Genomic DNA, 23,479 nt, shown 5'->3' on the forward strand with positions numbered 1-23,479 from the left:
ATTCTGTCCTTAGTGGCTTGGCTCTACTAAACTCGGTGGTGCGCCCTCTGACTCTCGCTGGAAGTTTCGTTCCAACTTTGCAGCTAGTCCAAGTCCATTGCTCCGATATCTATCGTCAAGCTTGCTCTTTCCTTCCCAATCCACGAAGTAGCCACAAAGTCATCGTGATTGTCTAAGACTGCCAGCTTTTGGGCTCTTTTTGGACCTTCTTTCTTTTGTTAGAATTGTCACTGGTTTAAATGTTTGTATATAGCTATATTGGGTCTCGAATATGGTACGTCTGTCAACGGACTCGGGATCAAATTTCTCTTTTCTACTTAAGGCGATTTAAGGGACCAATGCTGTCTTTCAAAGCTGGAAGTGTTTCAGTCACTTCTGCCTATCTGGAGGTTCAAGACTGGGAAAGGCTGCGATGGCTTCGACCGGCCATAACATACGGTCACGATACTCGCCTACAAATGACCAGTGGCCACCGCCTAGTACGACTGTTGTGTCTCCTGCAGCAAATGGCAGCACAACTTCTGCTTCCGTCATGTTTGGAATGTCCAACTCAGCTTTCAGGCCCCCGTCTTCGACCTTCCATTGGCCTGAAACCCATCCATAAGGAGTCAATTGCTTTACATGTGCTGACGTTATACCGCCTCCAGGCTGGGGAGCAAAGCGAAACCGTTTCCAACCTGGTTCGACACGCTGAAGGCCCCCGAGCCTTTCGTGGAGAAAAGAGACGACGGAGCCAAAGCAGTAGTGATTGAAAGACGTCATCTCTCCTGGATTCACCTTGCCACCAGGCAGCATGCTATCCCACCGCTCCCACATAGTCGTAGCCCCAACTGTAAGGGGATAAAGCCATGAAGGGCATTCTTCACAGAGCAAGGTTGCATATGCCACAGAGCCATGGCCAGCACGCATGAGTGCCTCACAAAGGTATGGGGTGCCAGCAAACCCAGTGCCAATTTTGAAGTTGTTACGGCGCACGATTGTGGCGAGCCGCCGCCCAGCAAATGATACCTGCTCATCACTTGGCAACAGATCAAACACTATGGCCAACGTGTAGGCTGTTTGAGAATCGGAGCTCATACGGCCACTAGGGCAGATGTATTCGGAACTGAACTGCCGGCGGCAGGTAGTCGACTCTTGAGCAAACGCCTGGGCATCTTCTTCCCGGTTGAGAACGGTGGCAATGGATACCATCAAGTCAAGTGAATGGACCAAGAATGCGTCAGCAACCAGCAAAGGATCTGTCTGGCCGTCCATGGGTTGGTCAGGCGGTGCAGTGGGGTCAAGCCAGTCCTGTTAAGCTATTAGCATCGCACACGTTCAAGCGACCGGAAAGATATACTTACACCTAGTTGGAAAGAGGTTCTATTCCAGAGCATCTGCTTGCCATCTTCGTCCCGAGGAATGGACTTAATCCATCTCTTCATGTTGTCATAGTTTTCTTGAAGGATGTCCACATCCCCTGAAGCTTCGTACAAAGCCCAAGGCACAAGAATGACGACATCATGCCAGATGGCAACTGGCAGGATGAGGCTCCAAATTCCGGCATCTCCTAGAATGTCAGGTGTTACATAGGGTGGGACGCCGTTGCGTCTGGACTGATCATGTCCAACATCGACCATCCAGTCCTTCAAAAAGCCAACACAATTAAAGAGCTTTACAGCGGTTGGGGCAAATTGAGCAATATCGCCAGTCCATCCCAGCCGTTCGTCGCGCTGAGGACAATCAGTCGGTATTGAAAAGAAGTTCCCTTTCATGCTCCAAAGTGAGTTGTCGTGGAGCTTGTTCAGCCTTGGCTCCGAGCAAGTAAAGAACCCTGTCAACTCCATATCACTATGGCAGACGATAGCTTCGATAGAGCCTAGGATATTAAATGTCTCAGATAAGCCATCAATCTGGCAGTAGCGGAAGCCATGGTAAGTGAAGGTAGGCTCCCACGAGGTCGCAGGACCACCATCAAATACATATTGGTCCATGGCTTCACAGATACGGAGTGGTCGGAGACCTAGTTCACCATCCTCGAGCACTTCGGCATGTCTCAGTGAGATCAGGCTATCTTTGGGTCCTGATATATCCTTAAGTCTCACAAATCCGACAAGATTCTGGCCAAAATCGATAACCTTCTTGCCCTTCGGAGTTGTGATTAGATCAACAGGTGCCAGAGCCTGAATAGGGCGAACTGGTTCTGAAAAGCCTGCTGTGATGTTGACTGAGCTAGGCAAAGGCTCTAATACTGCGACTCGTTCCCAACCGGAGCTCATAAAGACGGAATTCGCCTTGGAAAGGTCCTCTGACCATCTGCAGATCTTGGAGTTGGCGTCGTACTTTTCTCCGTCATAAATCTCCGCCTTTAAAGCAGGGCCAGGCTGTGAGAACCAGCTAGAATCAGAACACACTGACTCAGAAGCTCCATCGCTGTATATAATCTCTAATTGGGCCATCAGAGACGGATAAGAGCCCCACCGACGTCGTCGTCCGCCAAAGAATCCTAACCGGCCACAAAACCACCCATCAGCGAGACGGAATCCGACACAACTTTGAGCAGATGATACCAGTAGATGCTTTATATCGTAGGTTTGATAACGTATACGATTGTCGTATACCGTCCAACCGGGAGCTAACAAGTCGTGGCTGACTTTATAGCCATTGACCTCAGCCGTGTAAACGCCCTGCACAACCACGTATAGCCGAGCGCGTGCTATTGTTGCATCTGACCGAATCGTGAAACTCTTGCGAAAAACTTGCTCCCGCTGCGATGAGGCGGTGGACTCTGCAAGTTGCGCCGAGGTGATTCTTGAACAATGCCATTCGTCTCTTGTGCTTAGACCAAGCTCGTATACAGCTTCATCACTCCAAGCAGTAACTTGGTGAGTTGCTGACCTGGCTCTCACACGTACCGAAACTCTATCCCTTGGCTTCAGATCAGCCTCACAAGGCCAAGGGACCAGCTGTGTCTTCGAAGACTTTGATCTGGCTGCGACTAATAAGACGCGGATGTCCGTGGCAGCTCTGCCACCAGACAATTGAGGGGTTGGAAGAATAAGGTAGACTTCAATTTCGTATTCTGACTGAGAGAAAGGAGTATCTTGACAACTGGAAATTCGCCAAGAGATCCTAGGCCTAGGGTTATCCTGCCCCAAGGTGTATTGAGGTCGATGGTGCTCGAAACGTACGTCCGTGACCAGGGCGCTAGTACTTTTGGTGTCCATCATAACTTTTTGGGGATCAGGTTCGGTTCCAACGATGCTTCGAAATTTGCAAACCAGGGTCTCGAGAAAGTTCCAATAAGTGGAAGAATTCCAAAAGATAGTAGTCCAAAGAATTGTAAGATAAGTATCTCAGATATTAGAAGGGCTGTAGAGTTTCATCGGGGATGTTGGCTCTTATGCCTAAATGTCGTATCAGCATCATGGGAGGGGTACAAACAATGATGCAACGGAGGGATGAATTATCGTTTTCGATACGATATTTATTGGTGCGGCAACGCATAGGGTAAGAAATAGGCTGAATTGCTAATGTATTTCTAGTGGCATTTTGACTGGGGCTTATTCCCCCAATAATTTGGGCTAGTTAAATTTATTCCACATTAGTTACCTTTCGCCCTAGCTTCGCAAGGAATATTTAAAAATAATACTTTAGAGGGAAAGTTGTTACTTAGAAAGCAAAATAGTAAAGCAGTATTTATAAAACTAGTACTTCTATTTTAACTAAATTGCATTTCAACTATTGACGGGACAGAGCTATTGAAAAATTATGAAAGATATCAAGTTATACTCATAATACCTCTGCTAATAACCCTAGACTAGGCGCCCATAAGACGGGGGAAGACTGCTGCTCCCATTTCGTCAGTGCTCTTCCAAATACCGAATCCCTTTCCATCGTCTACTTTACTCCAGTTGTCCCGTACGGTCTCAGGCGTCCATTCCTCCCCAGCAGCACCCTGGAAGCCATGCGTCTCAGCTACAAAAATGCGGCTCACAATCTTTCCCATAGCACCAACGGTTTCGCCAGTAACCTTGCAATCTTCATGTACGAGCCATACAATTGCGGGAGAGGCTTGGGCAGCGGGAACGAACTCCTTCATGAGTTCTTGACCCTGGTTGGCCTTAGTGTTCGCCACGATTTGGTCGGTGAATCCTGCTGTAGCGACAGCATTGACTGATATATTGTACTCCTTTCCCTCAATATAAAGAGTTTTGGTGAGTCCGATTAGGGCAAACTTGGCAGCTGCGTAAATGCTTTGCTCTTCCTTCCAGAAAATCCAGTGCGAGGGGATCATGATGATGCGACCGTATTTTTATTTCTTCATGTGAGGCCAAGCCGCTTGCGTAACATTGAAACTTCCTCTGACATGAACGTCCATTATCTCAGTGAAGAATGCATCAGTGGTAGACTCAAAGAGCGTTTGTTTGGCGAATCTGGCATTGTTGATCACAATGTCAACACGTCCGAATGTAGTGATTGCCTTCTCGACCAGAGCATCTGCCATATCTCTGTTGACTACACTTCCAACATGAGATACCGCCTTGCCGCCTGCATTGATGATTTCCTGGACTGTCTTGTCGGCAGTAGCTTGCGTGGTACTGTTCACAACAACTGCTGCGCCGAGTCGACCAAGCAAAGGGCATGTTCTCGACCGAGGCCACGACTAGAGCCGGTAACAATAGCGACTCGGTTATCAAAGCGAACTCGATCCGACGACATCGTAGAGGTGAGACTGGTGTTTCTTGAAAGATTGATGGATTGAAGTGTAAGTGTGAGAAGTGTGTAGTATCTTATTGTGTGAGCTGTGGGATTGTCTGCTGAAGGGAGGTAATGTTTGTCTTTTATATCCAAGTCATCTTCCCTCTTACTATGTGATTTCTGCATCCGACCTAGTTTCGACGACTGCCGCCCAGAGGACTCCTTGCACATACTATAAGAGCCTAGCTAGTCCGAAAACAATCGCATTAGGACGTGGCTTCTGAAGAACTTATCTGATTAAGGTTTGCAAAGTGGTGACTTGTATATACCGAGCCAACCAGGATAACCAATTTCCGAGCCAAGGGATGTTTGACTACCGAGCAAAATCCGCTTCAAAGCATTGACAGCACCCGGTAAGTCCGATGAGCGGAATTTGTTATTTTCCTTTAGCACTTATATCCGCAGTGCTACGAGATACTAGCGGAGTTTATTAGAGATATTCTGTTAATAGTAATCGGCAGTAGCTATGCAACTACCGCTCTGTAAATAAGGGGGCAGAAACTTGCCGGAACAGAAACGATCTTTATTAGCGTCTTTGGAAAGCGAACTAACTGATTGGTCCGGTCTCTTGTAAGTCTCCGACCGAATTTTGCCCAAGTACCAATCGCACGGACTTTTGTCGTCTCCACATGCGATCTGACGTGAAGCCAATCAGGTTGAGCTGACTTGTACGTGATCGGCTTTTTCAAACTCCGCTGCTTCATGATGTCTGCAAGTCTCATCCGCCTCGTGCGGGATGAGAACTGCAGATCGCCTACAACATCTGTTACGACAAGTGGGTACCACATATCTGCATTTTACAAGGCTCCGGCCAAGGACCTCCATATCTGTCAAGTGATAGTAGTCCAGAATTTAAGTTAAGACTACGAATTTCCCTCCAAAGTCTGCATCGACTGAACATCTTGTGATTGTACTCTTTCTCATCCTCTCTCCCATTTTATCAATCAAACGTCCAGACTCAACTTATTGCGATGGCTACCAATATTCAACCCCTTCCAAAGCTGGAGGTTCCCTACTCTCAGCACGTGGTCGACGTTTCCGTCATTGACAGCATGACCTATGTTCGTTATCCTTTGAATTTCTTCTTGAAAAATCCCCTTCCTGGTCACGAGAACCTAGAATGCCCTTCTTTTGTCTTTCTAGTCCGGCATCTATCAGGGAAGAAAGTTTTATTCGACTTAAGGCTTTGAACTAACCTAGAGTCTTTCCTGCCGATTATCTAGGAAAGTATCTCTAAGTATACTTTAAATATAAAGTCTAAAAAGGATATTACCCAGATTCTTCGAGAGGATAGGACTATCTCGCTAGATAAGATCAATTCTATTATTTGGAGGCAAATAAAGAAATAAGGCAGTGGAGTTTTACTAACTAGATCTTAACAGATATAGCTACTGGCATACTAATTATGTCAATGATTTATTTACCTTTCCCTTTAGCATAGAACTTATTAGGGTCCAGGTTTTAAAAAAGCCTTACTTCTAGGGTACCTAGCTAATCCTAATAGAGTAATCCTTAAGAGCGATTATATATATGTTTCCTAATATGGCCCTTTTATATTTTATTATTATAATCAGCTAGATATAAATACTTTTACTAATATATAGCCTTAGGGGGCATTAGCTCTAGGAGATAGAGTTTATAAATAAATTATAAATTAATAGGCTCTAAGCCTTTGACTTTTTTAGTAATAATAGTTTTTTCCTACTAGATTCTCCTGGTATATACACCTCTCTAACTACTATATACATAATAAAAAGATAACTAAGTTCTTATAGCATGCAGTAGGGCATATATGTAGCCTGGTATGCACTTCTCTGTCTATATTTATTTTTATAGGCAGTAATAGCTATTATTATTATAGCAGCCTAAGACCTAGTAAGTATATTACACTGCTAGACTAGGTCTCACCCTTACCATTCTCTATGCTACTACACCTATAAAACACTATTTATCCTGGTGCTCTCCTCGAAGCAATTTACCCGAAGCATAGCTGCATAGAGCCATACTATAGTCATTTAGAGCAGGCTCATGGGCGAGATGTCGCTAAGGCAGCAGATACTATTGATAAAATGATTATCTTCGATGCTAGCGAGGACGTTTTTGTTATTCTTGCGTATAACAAGACCCTGCTAGATGTCATGGACTTCTTTCCTAAGAGTGCCAATAGATAGAAAGGCAAAGGCTAGAAAGAGACTACTTGATGGAGATTTCTCGAGGATTTCAAAGGGGCACTTCCTAATGGAACCGATGTTTGAATAGTTCCAGGGACACAGTAAGCATACAGATCGCCATGGTTGACATCGTTGAAAAGGTTGGGGGCCAATCCTTTTAGATAGAGGCCCCTATCGTGTAAGCAAGTTATGTGTCAATATACAGCTACTCAATCGCCTAGTAAACAGGAAACTTGAGCAATGGTCTCAAATTGAATTCAATGAGTTCAACTCAATGTCTTCAGCTTGAGTATTGGTTCAATTTACATTGGATACTTGGCAGTTTGTTCAGCTCGCTTATCACGTACGCTAGTTAGCCCAAGCGTGGACTGGTCCTGGCAAGGCTTACTTCCCAAACTATTTTCATAACTCTATGGACCTAATGCCTATCGAGCCGCAATCAAGACTGGCGTATAGGCTAGAATAGATCTGTAACCGCACCTTCTGAAGCATTTGAAACCAGATGTGCATATTTTGCCAATGTTCCTCTCCTAATCGGCATATTTGGAGGCCTCCAAGCTCGTAGTCTGGTCTTGATCTCTTCAGCTGAGACATCTGGCATCTCAATACGGTTGGTCTCTGCATCAATCGATATCACATCACCATCCTGGATGATTGCGATTGGACCACCCAAAGCTGCTTCAGGGACGATGTGGCCAACGATGAATCCATGGCTGGCGCCCGAGTATCGCCCATCCGTGATTAAAGCCACATTAGTGTAGCCTCCGCCTTTGAGAGTACCAGAGGCTCTCAGTTGCTCGGGCATTCCAGGCCCGCCCTTTGGACCCTCATATCTCACCACAAGCACCACATTCTTATCGTGGGGAACTTTGCCCTGGTCCAATGCGGTGCACAAAAAGTGTTCTTTATCAAAGACCATTGCCCCGCCAATAAATTGAGACCCCTCTTTACCTGTGATTTTGGCAACGGCACCACCAGGGGCAATATTGCCACGTAGGATCTCGATATGCCCACTACGTTTGATCGGGTTATCAAGAGAGCGGATAACCTCTTGGTCCTGGGGCAGAGATGGCCAAGACTCGACATTCTCTGCAAGTGTTTTGCCCGTAATTGTCATGGTGGATCCGTCCAACAGCTTGGCTGCAACCAGCAACTTCAGTACTGAGGGGTTCCTCCAATCTTAAAAAGATCCTCCATCATATATTTACCACTGGGCGCCATATTGGCAATAAAAGGAGTTTTGTCCGATACTCTTTGAAAGTCATCAAGGGTCAAGTCAACGTCGGCCGTTTTTGCCATTGCGAGCACGTGCAAACCGGAATTTGTTGACCCGCCTACTGCCATTGTCATCACCAGAGCGTTTTCAAACGATGCCCTGGTGAGGAGCGAGCGCGGCCTGATATCTTTCTCGAGGCATATCCGAATGACTGATCCCATCCTGTTGCACTCCCGCAGTTTTGCAGGTGATGTCGCCGGTGCGCTGGATGATCCCGGCACAGCGAGACCCAAGGTTTCGATGATGGTTGCAAGGCTGTTTGCGGTGTACATTCCCCCGCAGGCACCGGGGCCTGGTACCGAGTTCTTCTCAATGTCGCTTATGATTTCTTCGGGGGTTGCATCCCCATTTTTCAACCAGTCTTTAATCGTCCCGAGCATTATAGTTTCGCAATTCCGCAAGTAAATAGTGAGGGATAGATGAACTCACGCGCATTGCACGTTTGTTTGGAAAGGTGACACGACGAATGTACGGCTCTATCGCGCCTCAAGAATCTCGCCTTTGAACATCACATCAATCCCTTGGAAATATAGACATCACGATGAAAATGCGTGCACTAAAAACTGTTTTTCCACAATTCCTGTCTTGAACCAGTTCTTGTAAGAGCCTTTTAATTGAGGAAGCAAAACTAAAAAGGATGCTTGAAAGACTTAAAAGCTGCATTCCTAAACACGAAATGGACGAGCATCAAAGTCCAGCTAACATTGTGCCACGGTGATGGTTGCTATCCGCAAGAGACGGTGTTGAGCTTTACCTTTTAGAAATGCAGGGCATAATTCTCAGCATAGGAGGGAAGTGCTGTGTGTTTAAATCAAGAAGATGTGTGAAGTTTAGTGGCGATAAGAGATTTTCTCAGTAGCTGGTATTATGATTCTAGTCGGGATACATGCTTTGCCTCTTCTTTACCCCGCACGAGAGGAGCTAGTGGGTAATTACCAAACCTTCCATAGGCGACCATTCCTAGTTAGGACATCTAGCGTTTACCAAAGTAGACTTCGACTGATTTACCCCAGCTTCCATCTAACACTGTCGATCTCCCCGGCCCTATATATTGCCCACCGTACTTCTCTATCAAATCTTTTACCCCTCTTAACTTATAGACCCATCTGTCTAGTCAGGTTCGTCTACGACAGTGTCACAGACTTCTTTCAACTGAATCGCATGACAGGAAGCCTCGGGCTTCTTAGACATTTGTGACCGTAATGTCGGGAATTTCGACGGGGAACAACGTTAGTGAGGTAAAAGGCGTGAGAAGGAGAGAGAGTTGGACCGTCGCGCACAACGTGCTTCTCGTGCCAGAAATAAAACTCGAATTGCTAACTTTGAGGCCACAATTGAAAGAATGCAGTGTGGCCAAGTCGACAATAGCGCAATCGACCTTACGAATCAACTTGATGACATGATCAAGGAAAGAGATCAGCTTGCAAGCACGCTGGCTTCCGTCAAGAGCATTCTTGCCCGGTGCATTCCTTCATCTGGGCAAGCAGCAACGCAGTGGCATGACACTCCATCCTACGACAACAACCTCGAGTGGAACTACCAGGCCCCTGAAGAGCAAAGTCCAGCATCGGCCAACAGGCTTTGCACACCGTTCTGTATCTCGGAGCCGTTACTTCCACGCTCGAAAGTCTCGGCTTTCGGTGATCAACCTTCAGAACAACAGGAAAGTCTTTTTGTAAGATCTCTTCCGATGATTGAATCGATGATAGAAGACCCAAACAGGCGCACTCCAACACAGCCTTTCTCGGCCACTGTGACGGATGTCGTTATCGTACCAGAGTCAGATGCTCCATGTGCTTGTATTTTAACTGCACCCACAATATATAATATGAACGCATCATCTGGTAATATATGGAGAGCGGCAAACAAGGTTCTCGGTGGCTACGACAAGCTTTCGGGAGAAGAAGTGCTGCTCGAGGTCAACACATACGAGGATATTCCTGTTAGGGTAATACTCGAGGGATGGGATCAGTATGAAAATAACACTCATGGCCTATCACCACTATGGAGGCGTCTCCGCCATATCGATGAGCTCCAATTCCGAAGATGCCTTCAAGTAGAACGACTGGCGATCATGGTACTGATGCATAGACAACTATGCTCTCGCCTTGGCTCTAATCAGGATCTGTGGGCAAAATTGCCTCTATGGCTGCTGAGCAGGTCGGTCACCGTTTAAGCCATTGGTACAGACGTCATCCGCTGAAATCTTTCAAGACCTTCGCAGGTGTTACCACACTCTGCTATCGATTTCTTTGCGTGGTATGTCGTTTCTGCAGGACCCAGCGATTGTCTCAGTATCTGACATCAGTATAGGCCTGGAGTTCGAGAAAGATTTGTCTTTGCACAGCACCGGTACTGCTCTAATAAGTTCTGGGACATCTTTGCAGACTGTTTCCGATTTTTGTGGCCGTTCCAGTTCCGCGATTGTTACATGGTCGACAGAGCTACTGGGCGGATTTCTTTGTCGCCACAATTTGAAAATCGCATCCAAGACATAGCTTCGTGGGCTATGACGACTGACTTTTTTTCTTACTTTCCCGAGATGTATGGTGACATACCCTCGTTCGAATCATCACCATGCCGGCAATTACCAACGCATCACTTCGGAAGCCTAGACAGGCATGTGCGTGGCGAGAAGCCTTACAGCAGTTCTGCCCTTTCTCAAGAAGCAGACTCATATAGTTGCAGTAGACCCCCATATTCCTAGAAACAGGATAAAGATTTGACGAACTCTTTTACGAGAGGAGAGACACTGATTGTTTTTTGTTCGCAGCGGTGTTTGTGGGGTAATCTTGTCTTTTGATGTGAGCACACATCACATGGAAATTAAAGGGATCCTTGAATGCCAATCATAGCTAGACACTTCGTCGGGACACAGTCTCGTTGTTTTCTCTTCGGTAAATCATGTGGATCGCCCAATTTTCAGCATGATGTGGTAACAAAGGTGCTTGACCTTGATCGAGGCATTAAACAAATTCACAGCTTTTAAGCTTCTCAATGCTAGCATAATCTCACACAGTAGCACACAACTAGCCGTAGTGTTCAAAGCCAAGCAATTATCAACTATATACAACATTGACTCCAGGAGCTCCCTTAAGACTGTCTTATCTTCAGAGGTCTCAAGATAAATGTAAAATGGAAAATTAAATATATGTAATTGCTCCAAGTTTAGCGAAGTATTAATCTTGATTACAGGTTGATAAAGAACCCTCAAACGGATTTTTTCATGCTCGATGCAAATATATTGGTCAATTATAGATAGCCAGAAACATGGTAAGCATCTCCATGGTTCCATTACTGTAAACTCGGTGCGTCGTTATTATGTCGTCGTTGATTTCTCAATCGTACGCTCCAGTCCTATTTGGTTTCGAGGCCACTGTATCCATTGAAGATAGGCCGGATCAAGCTTCTTCTCGATGCCCATTATCGTATGTTTAGCCCATCCTTTCATATACCAGAAGCGTTCCAGCGTTTGTATTAAAACGGCGAAGTAGGCAAGCAGTATCAAAGCTTCTGGTACCAGATTTTGCACTTGGCCCACGAAGTCATCTCCGAGAACCCACGGCCAACGCATGACAACATACGTCTTACCATGCGTTCGATACTCTGGCTTGTCGGCGGTGCCATACACCTCGCGGTAGCACTCCATCAACGCCTCCGAAGCCACTACCAGACTCTCCGAGCCTAGTGTGCTGGAACCGGAGAGCATGACTGCAAGACTAACCAATGGTCTCTCCCATGGAATATACCCATCGCCGCTCGTCGTCTCCAGTGGATCCGCTGGGCCTCCTTGAGGTGCTTCTGGAGGGAACGGGCCAATATGGCCAGAGAATATAGCTTCCATTCCCATTGATTCTACTACAAAGCGCACGCCTCGAAAGACGTACCACCAGCCAATACCTGCCTCCCCAACCATGCCTGGTTCATCATCAATTGCTGGTGGCTTTGCAAAATGATAGTTGCATATCAGCACCGTGGCGATATACAATGCCGAGCAATCCTTGCCACTGATGGTGGAGAGCAGCCCAGTCACTTCGCGTAAGGCTATGTTGTGGTGGGCCGTGGCAAGTTGTTGGTAACCACTGGAACCAGGCGCGTGGAGTTGTGTCTGATGCAGAGCAGACATCGCGAGAAGGAGTCGGAGAACATAGGGGAACTCGAAAGCAAGTCGCGGAACTTTATCGCGCCAAAGGACTACATTGTCCCCGAGCGTGAGCGAAGTATTTGTGATATAATGGTGTAAAAGCTCCAGGTCGTTGGTGTTCAGTGGCGGAGATGGATCGGCAATCCTTTTTGGCATCGGAAAATGAAGCCTTGGCTCCGTGATGGTTTTGTGGCCGGAGGCTTCGGGATTTAAGATCCACTTCTCAATCTTGAGAGGCCGACCACGTCTTCGAGCGAGGGTTGGGGTGACGACAGGTGGGGCACTAGCATCTTCTGGGACGGTGTCGTTCGAGGCAATTTGATCGACACTGAAGTCGCAGGGCAACGAAAAGCGGATACAATTGCTACAGCTCGGTTTTCCCTCATCGCACTGGCAATAGCGTTAAAATTATCAACTCAGCCAAGATGAAGAACGAGAACGACATGGTTGAAAAAAAGATATATTTGAGTATAAAACACAACGTACCTTGACTCTACGACGCTTACAATTACGACATCCGTTCCGAGATTTCTGGTGAGTCCGGCGTTGCATAGGACGACAAGGACATCGTGATGAGGTATGCTCATGTACGCGCGACGCAGTGTCTTGTTCACTACCCATCATTACTGGGAAGTGACTGGCAGATGGATAGAACAATAGATCGAAATAGATGAGGCCAGGTTCCAGTCATACTATATCTGTGCAAGTATGGCGTGGAGTTTGATCGGTAATAGGAGAGATACAGTAAATTTCAGCGAGCTGCCCCGCTTTCCCAATGCAAGTCCTGCCGAGTCAGGTCTCTAGTCACATGATCCTGACATGTCACTAGCTCCGTATTTTTCATCATGGGATAACGTGACATGCCCAGCATTCGACCCACGGCAGTAGCTATAGTATTAGCATAAAAGTCAAACCCTATATTGCAGTACTTTATATTACGTATTTCTTTATTTAATTATATTAATTAATTTAAATAGATTTATTAAGTTAATTATAATTCTTTCTTATCTAACTAAAATAGTCTATTAATAAAAAGATAGGTAATATAATTAAAAATTTTAAATAAATATAAGATTTTTATTTTTATTTTATTTATAGAATTTTTAATTAAATTTTAAATAATATATAATTTAAAATGTATTTAATTAAATTAAATAATATTTAAGTTTTAATAAACTATATATTTTAAATATTTAGTATATTACCTGTTGGCTTATGCCGCGAGGCGGGGCGAGCCAACTAAGCAAGCTTAGTTGGGCATAAAAGTCCGGGATAGTTACAAAAGGGTAGGACAATTATTAGGCCTGATTTTTGGTGTATTTTGCGGTATTTTTAATATATCTTTATTCTAAAGGCATTAAAAGAGGTGAAATTACTATATCTATTAAAATAAAGCTTTATATAATTATATATCTGCTATTAACTATAACTATAAGAGGGAAATAGCTGCAGCGGCGGCAAGCTTACCTGCCGATTAAGAATGCCTTCTCTAGTAAATTAGGTGCTTTCCTGTCCTTCCTGAGGCCTATAACTGGCACCTATAGCAGATCTTTCTTCTCCAATAAGGGAAATAAAAGTATCGCGAAATTAGGCTTGGTATTAAGCCAGGCATGGTATTAAGGGCACCGTTAGAAGGGAGGACTTATAGTCAGGTAGATAAGGCGGCGATAAAGGCATTGCAATTTCCCCTTCTTCTAATAAACCGTTAAGGCTATCTTCTTTATTAAAATTAGTATTAACCGGCAGTTATATAAGTTAAAAATTAATAGAGTTATTACTATTAAGAAGGCTAGATAAATCTGCTACTAAGAGGGGCTTTACTATAAAGCCGGCGTTATAAATAGCCTTATAAGCTTCTAAGGCAAGCTAGGTATTAATTATAAAGTAATCTTCCTTCTTCTTTAGCTATAAAAATATCTTAGCTTATAAGGCATTAAAAGAAGTATATTTTATATCTCTTTTAATATATTTAAGCTACTATTTAAAGTATATTTTTTTTTAATATTATTAATAATAACCTCTTTCTTTTACTATTACTTAGCTTTTATTTCTTCTATCTGCTATATTATATAAGATTATATATTTTAAAGCTAAGATTTCTATGTTACGACCCCAGCGGTTACGTCACGTGTACCCCACAATTTCACTCCTTTCAAGAACCAATCACGATGCAACCATGCAGGGACGACCAGCGTAGGGACGCCGTCGTCCCATGGAACGAAGCGTCCCAAGGACGACAGCGTCCGCACATATCGTCGTCCTCACATCACACACAGTAGTATATAGAACACATTCATTTGCACTTTCATAGAACTTAGCTCACCAGCTATCAATAAAGCATCTTTACATCAATAAGCCTAACACGCATTACTTGATCATTAAGAAACGTGACACTTCGCATCGCTCAGCATCACGCCCTACGTTATCTGCAAACATAAACCTAGTACGGACTAGTTTACCTGTTTGGAAACCCAACCGTCACACGTTGATAGCTCTTGTTCAGACCGTACCGCGTAACGCTGAGCAATATCCACGCAATGGCACCTGCTACTCCAAACCGCCCTTCAACCGCAGGACGTGCCCAGCACGTTACTCCCCCTGAGGAACCACGACCCCTCGCAGAGGAACTGCAGGAGGTCCCAATGGAAACGGACGAAGAGGACGAGATACAGAGTCCTCCTATTCATCCGAATTCCCATGAGGACGAAGTCAAGAAGCTCAAGAAAAGACTTCGTGACCTGGGAAAACAGCATGACACCCTCCTGGACAACGCCAAAAACAACGCCAAGATCGCGCAAAACAGGATCGAGGCCTTGGAGAAGAAGGTGGCCGACCTCGCCGAGATTGCAGAGTCACTCGGAAAAACAGCTGAGAACAGTCAGAAGCTGTACAAGGAACATATCGAACACACCGCAGCTCTTACTGCTACCGGAAAAGACCCTGGAGAGATCCTTAGACCCCGTCAGCCTGACTCGTTCAACGGCGACGCCGATAAATTACAAGGATTCCTCACCAGCCTTCGGAGTTACCAAATGTACTACCCGATTCAGTTCACCACCGAGGAACTGAGGGTTCGACACGGGATGGGATTCCTCAAGGACAAGGCGTTACGAATGATGGAGCCTATCATCCGCGACTATGTCAATAATCCACCCCACGAACGGAAGCAAATGACCAAATATGTCTATGAGAATACGAACACTTCGAATCCGAACTCAGGAATGCTTTCGGAATCATGGACGAAAAACGAATGGCGGAAATGAAGATCCGGCAACTCAAACAAAGAGGATCAGCTGCAGACTACCTAGCTGAATACCGCTACCAGGCAGCCAAGTTAAACTGGGGCGAAGAGGCCCATATGGCACAGGTATACTTGGGACTCAAGTCCGAAGTAAAGGATGCCATGGTGAACATTAGGCCCAAGCCCAAGGATTTAAACGAACTTGCCAGCATCGCTGTAGAAATCGACAACCAGCAGTATGAACGACGTAAAGAAAAACAGGCTGAGAAACACGGAGGATCATACAACCCCCGGTGGAACACCAAACAGCAAAATGCCAATCAAGGACGCAAGAGACACGTCGACACTCAACACGGAACTGAGCCTGGACCCATGGTCCTCGGGGCCACACAGCGAGACAACAACAGAAGACCCCGCGACATGTCCAAAATCAGGTGTTACAATTGCAACAGGATGGGACATATGGCCAGCAAATGCCCGGAACCTAAGAAACCTAGAGACCCTAATCGAGGTAAGCAAACACTAGGAGCAACTAACGAACAGGACCCTCAGATGGCCATCAAGACCATCAAGACACCCTGGGAATGACACGAAGTCTGTACGACATGGCGGAAACCACCGCCCTGTATGAAGACTACACGCCAGCAAAAGAATGGAACCCGCACCCGGACAGCTCAATCAGAGAGCCCCGGGATATATTTCCCACTTACGAGGAAGCAAACAAAGAGAAACCAGAACCACGAACTAGGGAAATCCAAAATCAACTCCAGAGAGAAAGGCATGCACAAAGGATGCGAGACGAAGAAGCATACCGCAAAAGGATGGCAGAATACAACGAAAGGAGAAAACAGAAACTTCGCGACGATCCTGAATACAGAGAACGAACAAACGCCCGACACAGAAAATACAAGCAAGACAAGAAGAATAGCACACAAGATGCACCCACCGAAACCCTAGGCATGATGAGAGAACAAAGACTCTCAAAACAAGGAACAAAGGAATACCTAGAGGGTCTACAAGGGAAGGACGCTACCCCTAACAAGGGCAAGCAACCCGAAGTACTCAAACAAGTGGATGATATCCCAGTTAGAGTCACCCTACAAGACACCGAGCAGGCATTCCAAAAGGCACGAGAGGCAGGAGCAAAGATCCGCACCTACCACCATCGACAATCCCGCCACATGGGACACAGAGGAGGAGTAGCACGAGAAACCGCACGATACCTCCGCAAACAAGATGAACGCCTGGAACAGAAATGGCAACAACCCTACGAACAACTGTTCGACGAAACAGGCAGCAGGATGTGGACCTCACCCGAAGACAGGTACACCCAGGAAGCCAGAGAACATGGCGAAACAAACAAACTCGCACCCCTGAACATACGCGCCTACCACATGGACACTGCTACAAACCCACTCCACAGGGAACCAAAGTTCAACGTCAAGGACGATGTAAGAACATTTCCAACGCATTCAGAACATGAGGAACTATCGTGGCTCTCATGCAAATATCATTGGTGTAAGGAACATAGACAAAACAAGGAAGACAACGACTGCTTTCCTGTGACGATTCCTGGCACACCGAACGACAAGCCCTACCTAGCAACTGAAACAGAAGGATACCTAGTACACCTATGGTACGAAAATCTCGGAGTAGTGGAATTACGGTTCCATATGCCGTACTATCGCGAGATCCAAAAGAACAAGAACCTCTGCGAAGGAATCAAGCAAATGACGCTGGAAATCACAGAAGTTGAAAAAGAACTCGAAGCCTTGACCTTGAAAGAATGTGCGAAACAAGGAAGCACCTTCAAATCCATCGACTTCGGCGAAGGATTCGATCAGGCTTCAATCGACGACACCAGTTCGGAGGACACGATGCCAGACAGCGAACTCGAAGCCATAGAGGAATTCTTCAAAAAACCTCACGACACCAGAGGGAAGCCAACAGACGAACAAAAGAAAGCATGGCGACGATGGTGCAGATATGAGTTAGAACTCATGAAAGAACGACAAGAACTAAGCGAGGTGGATCACATCGAAGGATGTACGGATCCGGAAAAATGTCACCAACTATACCTCGAAAACATCGGAGCGTTACATGACAGACAGATGACGGAATCCGAAAAATATGAAGCACGTCTAAAGACATCTGAAAAACAATACGAAGAATTGGAAATACGCTTTCAACAGCGACTATTCGACGACGAATTCAGCAACGATTGCACCGACGGCGAAGAATGCGCAGACAGCGACTGCGAACAAACTCACAAGGACGCCTCGGGAAAAGAGATACGCTTCCTGTAACAACAGAGCCACAGGAAAGCGCCAGACAAGGACGGACAAGACCCGTACCTACAAGTGCTCTGGGAGCCACACAAGACAACAAACCCGATCGCCTAGTGCTACGAGCTCAGATCAAGGGAAGATGGCTAAACGCATGGATCGATAGTGGAGCAAAGAAGAACTTCATCGACCCAAGAATAGTCACAAAGCTAGGATTACCATGGAAGAAGAAGCGACTGTCATACCGACTTGTGAATGCGGAAGGACAGTACTTTGATTACAACAACGGTATTGTGGATCAAGAGATTGATCACCTCAAGGTCCGTATCGGAGGAAAGAATCAAGGGATAAGCTTCGACATCATACCTTTGGGAGAGAATATGGACATTCTACTTGGTATGAACTGGCTTAGACGACAAAACCCGCACATCGACTGGAGGACCGGCCAGATCACTTTCCCCAGTGACCCCGACAGCGATAGTAAAACGATCACGATGAGCAAGAAGAGATCTCAATCCACGACTAAAGGAGAAAGCGTGGACCGGCATGGAACAAAGATTCCACCACCTCCAAAAGGAGTACGACACAAGCACAAGAAAGGCCAAAGAAATAAAACAGAAATCCTAGGCATTCTCCAACAACAAGATCCAAGAAAGGACGAACCACCAACGACAAGCCAGGACCGACTAAAAAACATTCCGAAAGAATACCGGATATACGACAAACTGTTCAGAGAAGAATTAGAAACAGGAGTCCCCGAACACAGCCAATGGGACCACGAAATCAATCTCACAGACGACAACTTACCATTTCAGAAGTTGTATTCGCTCAACGAAAAAGAGCTACGAGTACAGAAGGAATACATCGACGAGATGCTAGCAAAAGGCTATATCAGGGAATCTAGTTCACCCTCAGCATCATCCATGTTCTTTGTACCAAAAAAAAACGGAAAGGATAGACCCGTCATCGACTACCGACCGGTCAACGCGAAAACCATCAAAGATCGAACCCCGCTTCCGCTCATCACGGAACTCAAGGATCGGTTACAAGGCAAAAAGATCTTCACAGCTCTAGACCTTAAAGGCGCGTACAACCTCATCCGTATCAAGGAAGGAGACGAATGGAAGACGGCGTTCAGAACCAGATTCGGACTGTTCGAATACCTGGTAATGCCTTTCGGTCTCACCAACGCACCCGCAACGTTTCAGCGGATGATCAACAGCGTACTTCGACAATACCTCGACATCTTTGTAGTCTGTTACCTGGACGACATCCTAATCTTCTCGGACAACGAAAAAGAACACAAGGAACACGTCCACAAGGTCTTGAAAACACTACAAGACGCCAAGCTATTGGTCGAACCAGAGAAAAGTCACTTTCACGTTACGAAGGTAGACTTCCTGGGACACACCATCACACCCGGAGAAATCCGAATGGAAAAGAAGAAGATATCCGCGGTAGCAGAATGGAAAGTACCCAACAACGTCAAAGAAACGCAAGCCTTCTTAGGCTTTGCCAACTACTATAGACGATTCATTAAGGACTTCAGCAAGATCGCGAACCCCTTAACAGAACTTACGAAGAAGGATAAGCCCTTCACCTGGAACGACAAGGCACAAGAAGCCTTCGACGGGCTCAAACAATCAATCCTCAGCGAACCCGTACTAGCGATGTTCGATCCCGACAAGGAAATCGAACTAGAGACGGATTCATCGGATTTCGCACTAGGAGGGCAAATCGGTCAACGAGACGACACAGGAAAATTGCACCCTATTGCCTTCTATTCACACAAGTTGCACGGAGCAGAACTTAACTATCCAATCTACGACAAGGAGTTCTTAGCAATTGTCAACTGTTTCAAGGAGTTCAGACATTACTTAATGGGAAGTAGACATCAGGTCAAGGTTTACACCGACCATCAAAATATTTCGTACTTCGCCACGACACACGAACTCAACCGACGACAATTACGCTACGCAGAGTACCTATGCGAATTTGATTTTGTAATCATCCACCGCAAGGGATCCGAAAATGGAAGAGCAGACGCAATCAGTCGACGACCAGATTACGACACTGGCACTACCAAAGCAAGAGAACAAGTGCTAGAAAAGAACGAAAAGGGAGAATACCGATTCACCCAACAAATGCAAACATTGGGATGGATACAAGCAGCAGACACCAAAGAAATTCCAGGAGATCCACAAGAGTTTATCCAAGAATTCCACGCACATCCACTACATGGACACCCAGGGGTCACCAAGACCCTGAAACGGCTATTACAGCAAGGATATCGCACGACACGAAAGGTAGTAGAAGAGGTTGTCAAACAATGCGATGTCTGTGCTAGAACGAAAGCACGACGACACAAACCCTACGGAGAACTACAACCAATCGAAGTTGCAGAACGACCATGGAGTTCAATCACTATGGACTTCATAACTAAATTACCGTTATCTGAAGACCCCTCAACCGGAATCTTTTACGACAGTATCATGGTTATCGTGGACAGACTCACGAAATTCTCAATCTACTTACCCTACAGAGAGGCAACGGACGCAGAAGTCATGGCCTACATTTTCTACGACAGGGTAGTAAGAGAACGAGGATTACCCAAGGAAATCCTATCGGATAGAGGACCGACATTTGCCTCTAAATTTTGGCAATCGCTTATGGCACTCATGGGAGTCAAACACCGGCTCACAACGGCTTTCAGACCACAGGCAGACGGACAGACAGAACGAATGAACCAAGTGCTAGAACAGTACCTTCGGTGTTACATCAATTACGAACAGGATAACTGGGTTGAGAAACTACCGAACGCCCAGCTAGCCTACAACACCGCCTACAACGAAAGTACGAAACTCACGCCGTTCGACGCAAACGCCGGATTCACCCCAAACGCGTACTACGACGCTCAAGAACCCAAGAATGTGAACCCCGCAGCCATTATCGCAAGCGACAAGCTGAAGGAAATACACGACGAACTCAAGACAGAGCTAGAATTCGTCAGAAAAAGGATGCAGAGACACTATGACCCTAAAAGGTTGAAGGGACCAACCTTTAAGGAAGGGGACATGGTCTACTTATCCACCAAAAACATCAAAACAGACCGACCAAGTCACAAACTGGACTACAAGTACCTAGGACCAGTTAAGATCAAACGGAAGACAGGGGAAGACAGATACGAATTAGATCTACCCCCGAACATCAGATGTCACCCAATCTACCATATCTCGATGTTAGAATCAGCCGCCGACACAATACATGTCAAGACCGGCAACGAACCCCGACAAATCACAGGACCAGAGGTATACGAAGCAGAAGAAATCAGGAAGATGCGCAAAGAAAACGGCAGAAAGGAATACTTGGTGAAATGGAAAAACTACCCAGAAAGCGAGAATACGTGGGAACCAACTAAGCACCTTGTTGGTGCCCAGCGGCTCCTGAAGAACTTTCACCAAAATCAAACAAAGGCGATGCGTTCAGAAAATCATCCCCCAAACCAAGAGAAGACCAGTCAACATCATTAGGAACATGATCCACCTGGAGATCACGCACCACGGCATCTTCATGAGCATCCAACATGGACAAGATACCATCCTCCTTCTCGACTTCTTGGAGACCACGGCGAGTGGCCTCAGAACGTTTCTCCTTCACCCTAGCACGAATCTTCCGGATACGAGACAGACGCCCAGCAGCCGCAGCAAGACGAGATTGCAAGGCCGCCATTTCCTCATGAAGCTTCAAAAGGTCATCGCTCGCTTCATCCTCATCCACCTCCAGTTTCTTCTCCTGCTTCATAAGGGAAGATACTAAAAGCAATCAGCGACAAACAAGAAAACACAGAAAAGAACTCACGAGAGGACGCCACCCGCGTACCATCACAAGGTTTTCTCTTGCGCACACATTCGCTACAACGACTGGAATCGGGAGACATCAAACATTTGTCCCCATTACCTGCCCTAAAACAACGGGTGCACGGCATATCCGCTTGCTCGCCGGACAACGCAACGGACTCAGCAAGTTTGGCAACGTCACGCTCCTTTTTTAATTTTTCTAACTCACGTTCCGCGTGGGTCTTGCGAGAATACTGTTTGGAGACACGGTCAGACATTTCGCGACATGATGATGAAAGGTTTAGGTTAGAACGCACCAAGTGAAATTCGGGATGGACAGGGTATGCAGGTCTCGAGGACGAGGCCCAACGGAGGGGAGAGATCGTGTTACGACCCCAGCGGTTACGTCACGTGTACCCCACAATTTCACTCCTTTCAAGAACCAATCACGATGCAACCATGCAGGGACGACCAGCGTAGGGACGCCGTCGTCCCATGGAACGAAGCGTCCCAAGGACGACAGCGTCCGCACATATCGTCGTCCTCACATCACACACAGTAGTATATAGAACACATTCATTTGCACTTTCATAGAACTTAGCTCACCAGCTATCAATAAAGCATCTTTACATCAATAAGCCTAACACGCATTACTTGATCATTAAGAAACGTGACACTTCGCATCGCTCAGCATCACGCCCTACGTTATCTGCAAACATAAACCTAGTACGGACTAGTTTACCTGTTTGGAAACCCAACCGTCACATTCTACTTAGATTTTACTCCTGCTTTAATAAATTTAGCCTATTATTTATAAAGCTCTTCTAAGCTTATATTATAAAAACAATTTCTTATTAGTCTTTCTTACTTTCTATACTTTCTCTAATAATATCTCTTCTTAATATACTCTTAATAATTAGTAATATATTTTTTTATAATATCTTTAAGTATAATAGCTTTATTAATAATTTTCTATATAGCTTTAAGTCCCTAATATATTAGGGAGCTTAGAATGTTATAATAGTAGTTACTAATATCTCTTGCTATATTAAAGGCTATAGGGAAGTAATTTTCTGCTAGTAAAAATACAGATAATACTAAATTAATAGCCTTATAAGTCTTTAATTTTTTCTTTAGTAAATAACTAATTACTAGCGCCTTAATCAGTAAGAAAATACCTAACTTTTTAAAGCCTGTAATAATATAGGTAGCTATAAAGCCTTCTTTAAAGATCTCCTAATATTATAAGAATTAGTATATAAAAAGAGGGGTCTTTTAGAGAAGATATAAGTTATTAATATATACCTTAAAGGAGCCTATAAAGTTATAGCAATTAAATATTAGATTTCCCTTCTATAAAGCTTCTTATAGCCTTTTTTAGTATGTATTTTTTAACTATTAAAAGACACCTAGGTCTATTAGTTAAAGCACATATATTAAATAAGAAAGAAGGAAAGTAAAGAGGATATTAAATTTTATATAATATTCTCTAAAGGCAAAGGAGCTATAACCAGAGAAGCCATTAATTATAAGTAACTACTATATAAGCTCTTCTTCCTTCTTTCCTTTTATGCCTAGAGGTATATTATATAAAGTAATAAGGTTAAATTTGCATTTTAGGTGCTTATTATACCTAAACTACTATTTAAAATCTAGCTAATAATATTATATAGTAGTAGATTTCTCCTAAGACTACTAGTTAAAATACTTTACCTACTTAAGTATTATCTCAGCATTAAAAAAAGCTATTTCTAATTATATAAAGCGCATATTAGGATTACTATTA

At 45.1% G+C, this 23,479-nt stretch overlaps 6 protein-coding genes across 6 annotated transcripts; 2 read left to right on the forward strand and 4 right to left on the reverse strand.

Annotated features, from left to right (window-relative positions):
- Positions 1–369: 369 nt before the first annotated feature.
- FOBCDRAFT_144574 (bacterial alpha-L-rhamnosidase-domain-containing protein) lies at positions 370–3,206 on the reverse strand (the record flags this gene model as incomplete). Its single annotated transcript, XM_054706983.1, has 2 exons — positions 370–1,290; positions 1,344–3,206. The coding sequence occupies 2 exons, from the start codon at positions 3,204–3,206 to the stop codon at positions 370–372; spliced, it is 2,784 nt and encodes a 927-aa protein (XP_054562958.1).
- A 593-nt stretch (positions 3,207–3,799) lies between these two features.
- FOBCDRAFT_243920 (uncharacterized protein) lies at positions 3,800–4,701 on the reverse strand (the record flags this gene model as incomplete). Its single annotated transcript, XM_054706984.2, has 3 exons — positions 3,800–4,246; positions 4,331–4,596; positions 4,635–4,701. The coding sequence occupies 3 exons, from the start codon at positions 4,699–4,701 to the stop codon at positions 3,800–3,802; spliced, it is 780 nt and encodes a 259-aa protein (XP_054562959.2).
- A 1,010-nt stretch (positions 4,702–5,711) lies between these two features.
- Positions 5,712–6,911, forward strand: FOBCDRAFT_243921 (uncharacterized protein; the record flags this gene model as incomplete). Its single annotated transcript, XM_059610563.1, has 5 exons — positions 5,712–5,906; positions 5,964–6,073; positions 6,129–6,192; positions 6,516–6,615; positions 6,712–6,911. 5 exons carry the CDS (start codon positions 5,712–5,714, stop codon positions 6,909–6,911), a joined length of 669 nt encoding a protein of 222 aa, XP_059467886.1.
- Positions 6,912–7,368: 457 nt separating this feature from the next.
- On the reverse strand, positions 7,369–8,567 carry FOBCDRAFT_243922 (dihydroxy-acid/6-phosphogluconate dehydratase; the record flags this gene model as incomplete). The annotated part of the gene is made up of 2 exons (XM_054706985.2): positions 7,369–8,072; positions 8,120–8,567. The coding sequence occupies 2 exons, from the start codon at positions 8,565–8,567 to the stop codon at positions 7,369–7,371; spliced, it is 1,152 nt and encodes a 383-aa protein (XP_054562960.2).
- An 863-nt stretch (positions 8,568–9,430) lies between these two features.
- On the forward strand, positions 9,431–10,894 carry FOBCDRAFT_145047 (uncharacterized protein; the record flags this gene model as incomplete). Its single annotated transcript, XM_054706987.2, has 3 exons — positions 9,431–10,347; positions 10,402–10,446; positions 10,501–10,894. Coding segments are annotated over 3 exons (1,356 nt in total), but the record flags the coding sequence as incomplete, so codon positions are not given.
- A 411-nt stretch (positions 10,895–11,305) lies between these two features.
- Positions 11,306–13,054, reverse strand: FOBCDRAFT_232051 (uncharacterized protein). Its single transcript, XM_059609883.1, has 2 exons — positions 12,818–13,054; positions 11,306–12,721 (listed from the first exon to the last, which is right to left on the reverse strand). Exons 1-2 carry the CDS (start codon positions 12,953–12,955, stop codon positions 11,507–11,509), a joined length of 1,353 nt encoding a protein of 450 aa, XP_059465916.1. The 5' UTR covers positions 12,956–13,054; the 3' UTR covers positions 11,306–11,506.
- Positions 13,055–23,479: the final 10,425 nt, after the last annotated feature.

The sequence above is a fragment of the Fusarium oxysporum genome, chromosome IX (assembly GCF_013085055.1).
Source record: "Fusarium oxysporum Fo47 chromosome IX, complete sequence".
NCBI classification, from domain to species: domain Eukaryota; kingdom Fungi; phylum Ascomycota; class Sordariomycetes; order Hypocreales; family Nectriaceae; genus Fusarium; species Fusarium oxysporum.

Coding starts and splice junctions, on each gene's coding strand:
- FOBCDRAFT_232051 (XM_059609883.1), bottom strand. CDS start 12,955: ATGATGGGTAGTGAACAAGACACTGCGTCGCGCGTACATGAGCATACC. Junction 12,722..12,817: donor GTAAGCGTCGTAGAGTCAAG/GTACGTTGTGTT, acceptor CGCTATTGCCAG/TGCGATGAGGGAAAACCGAG.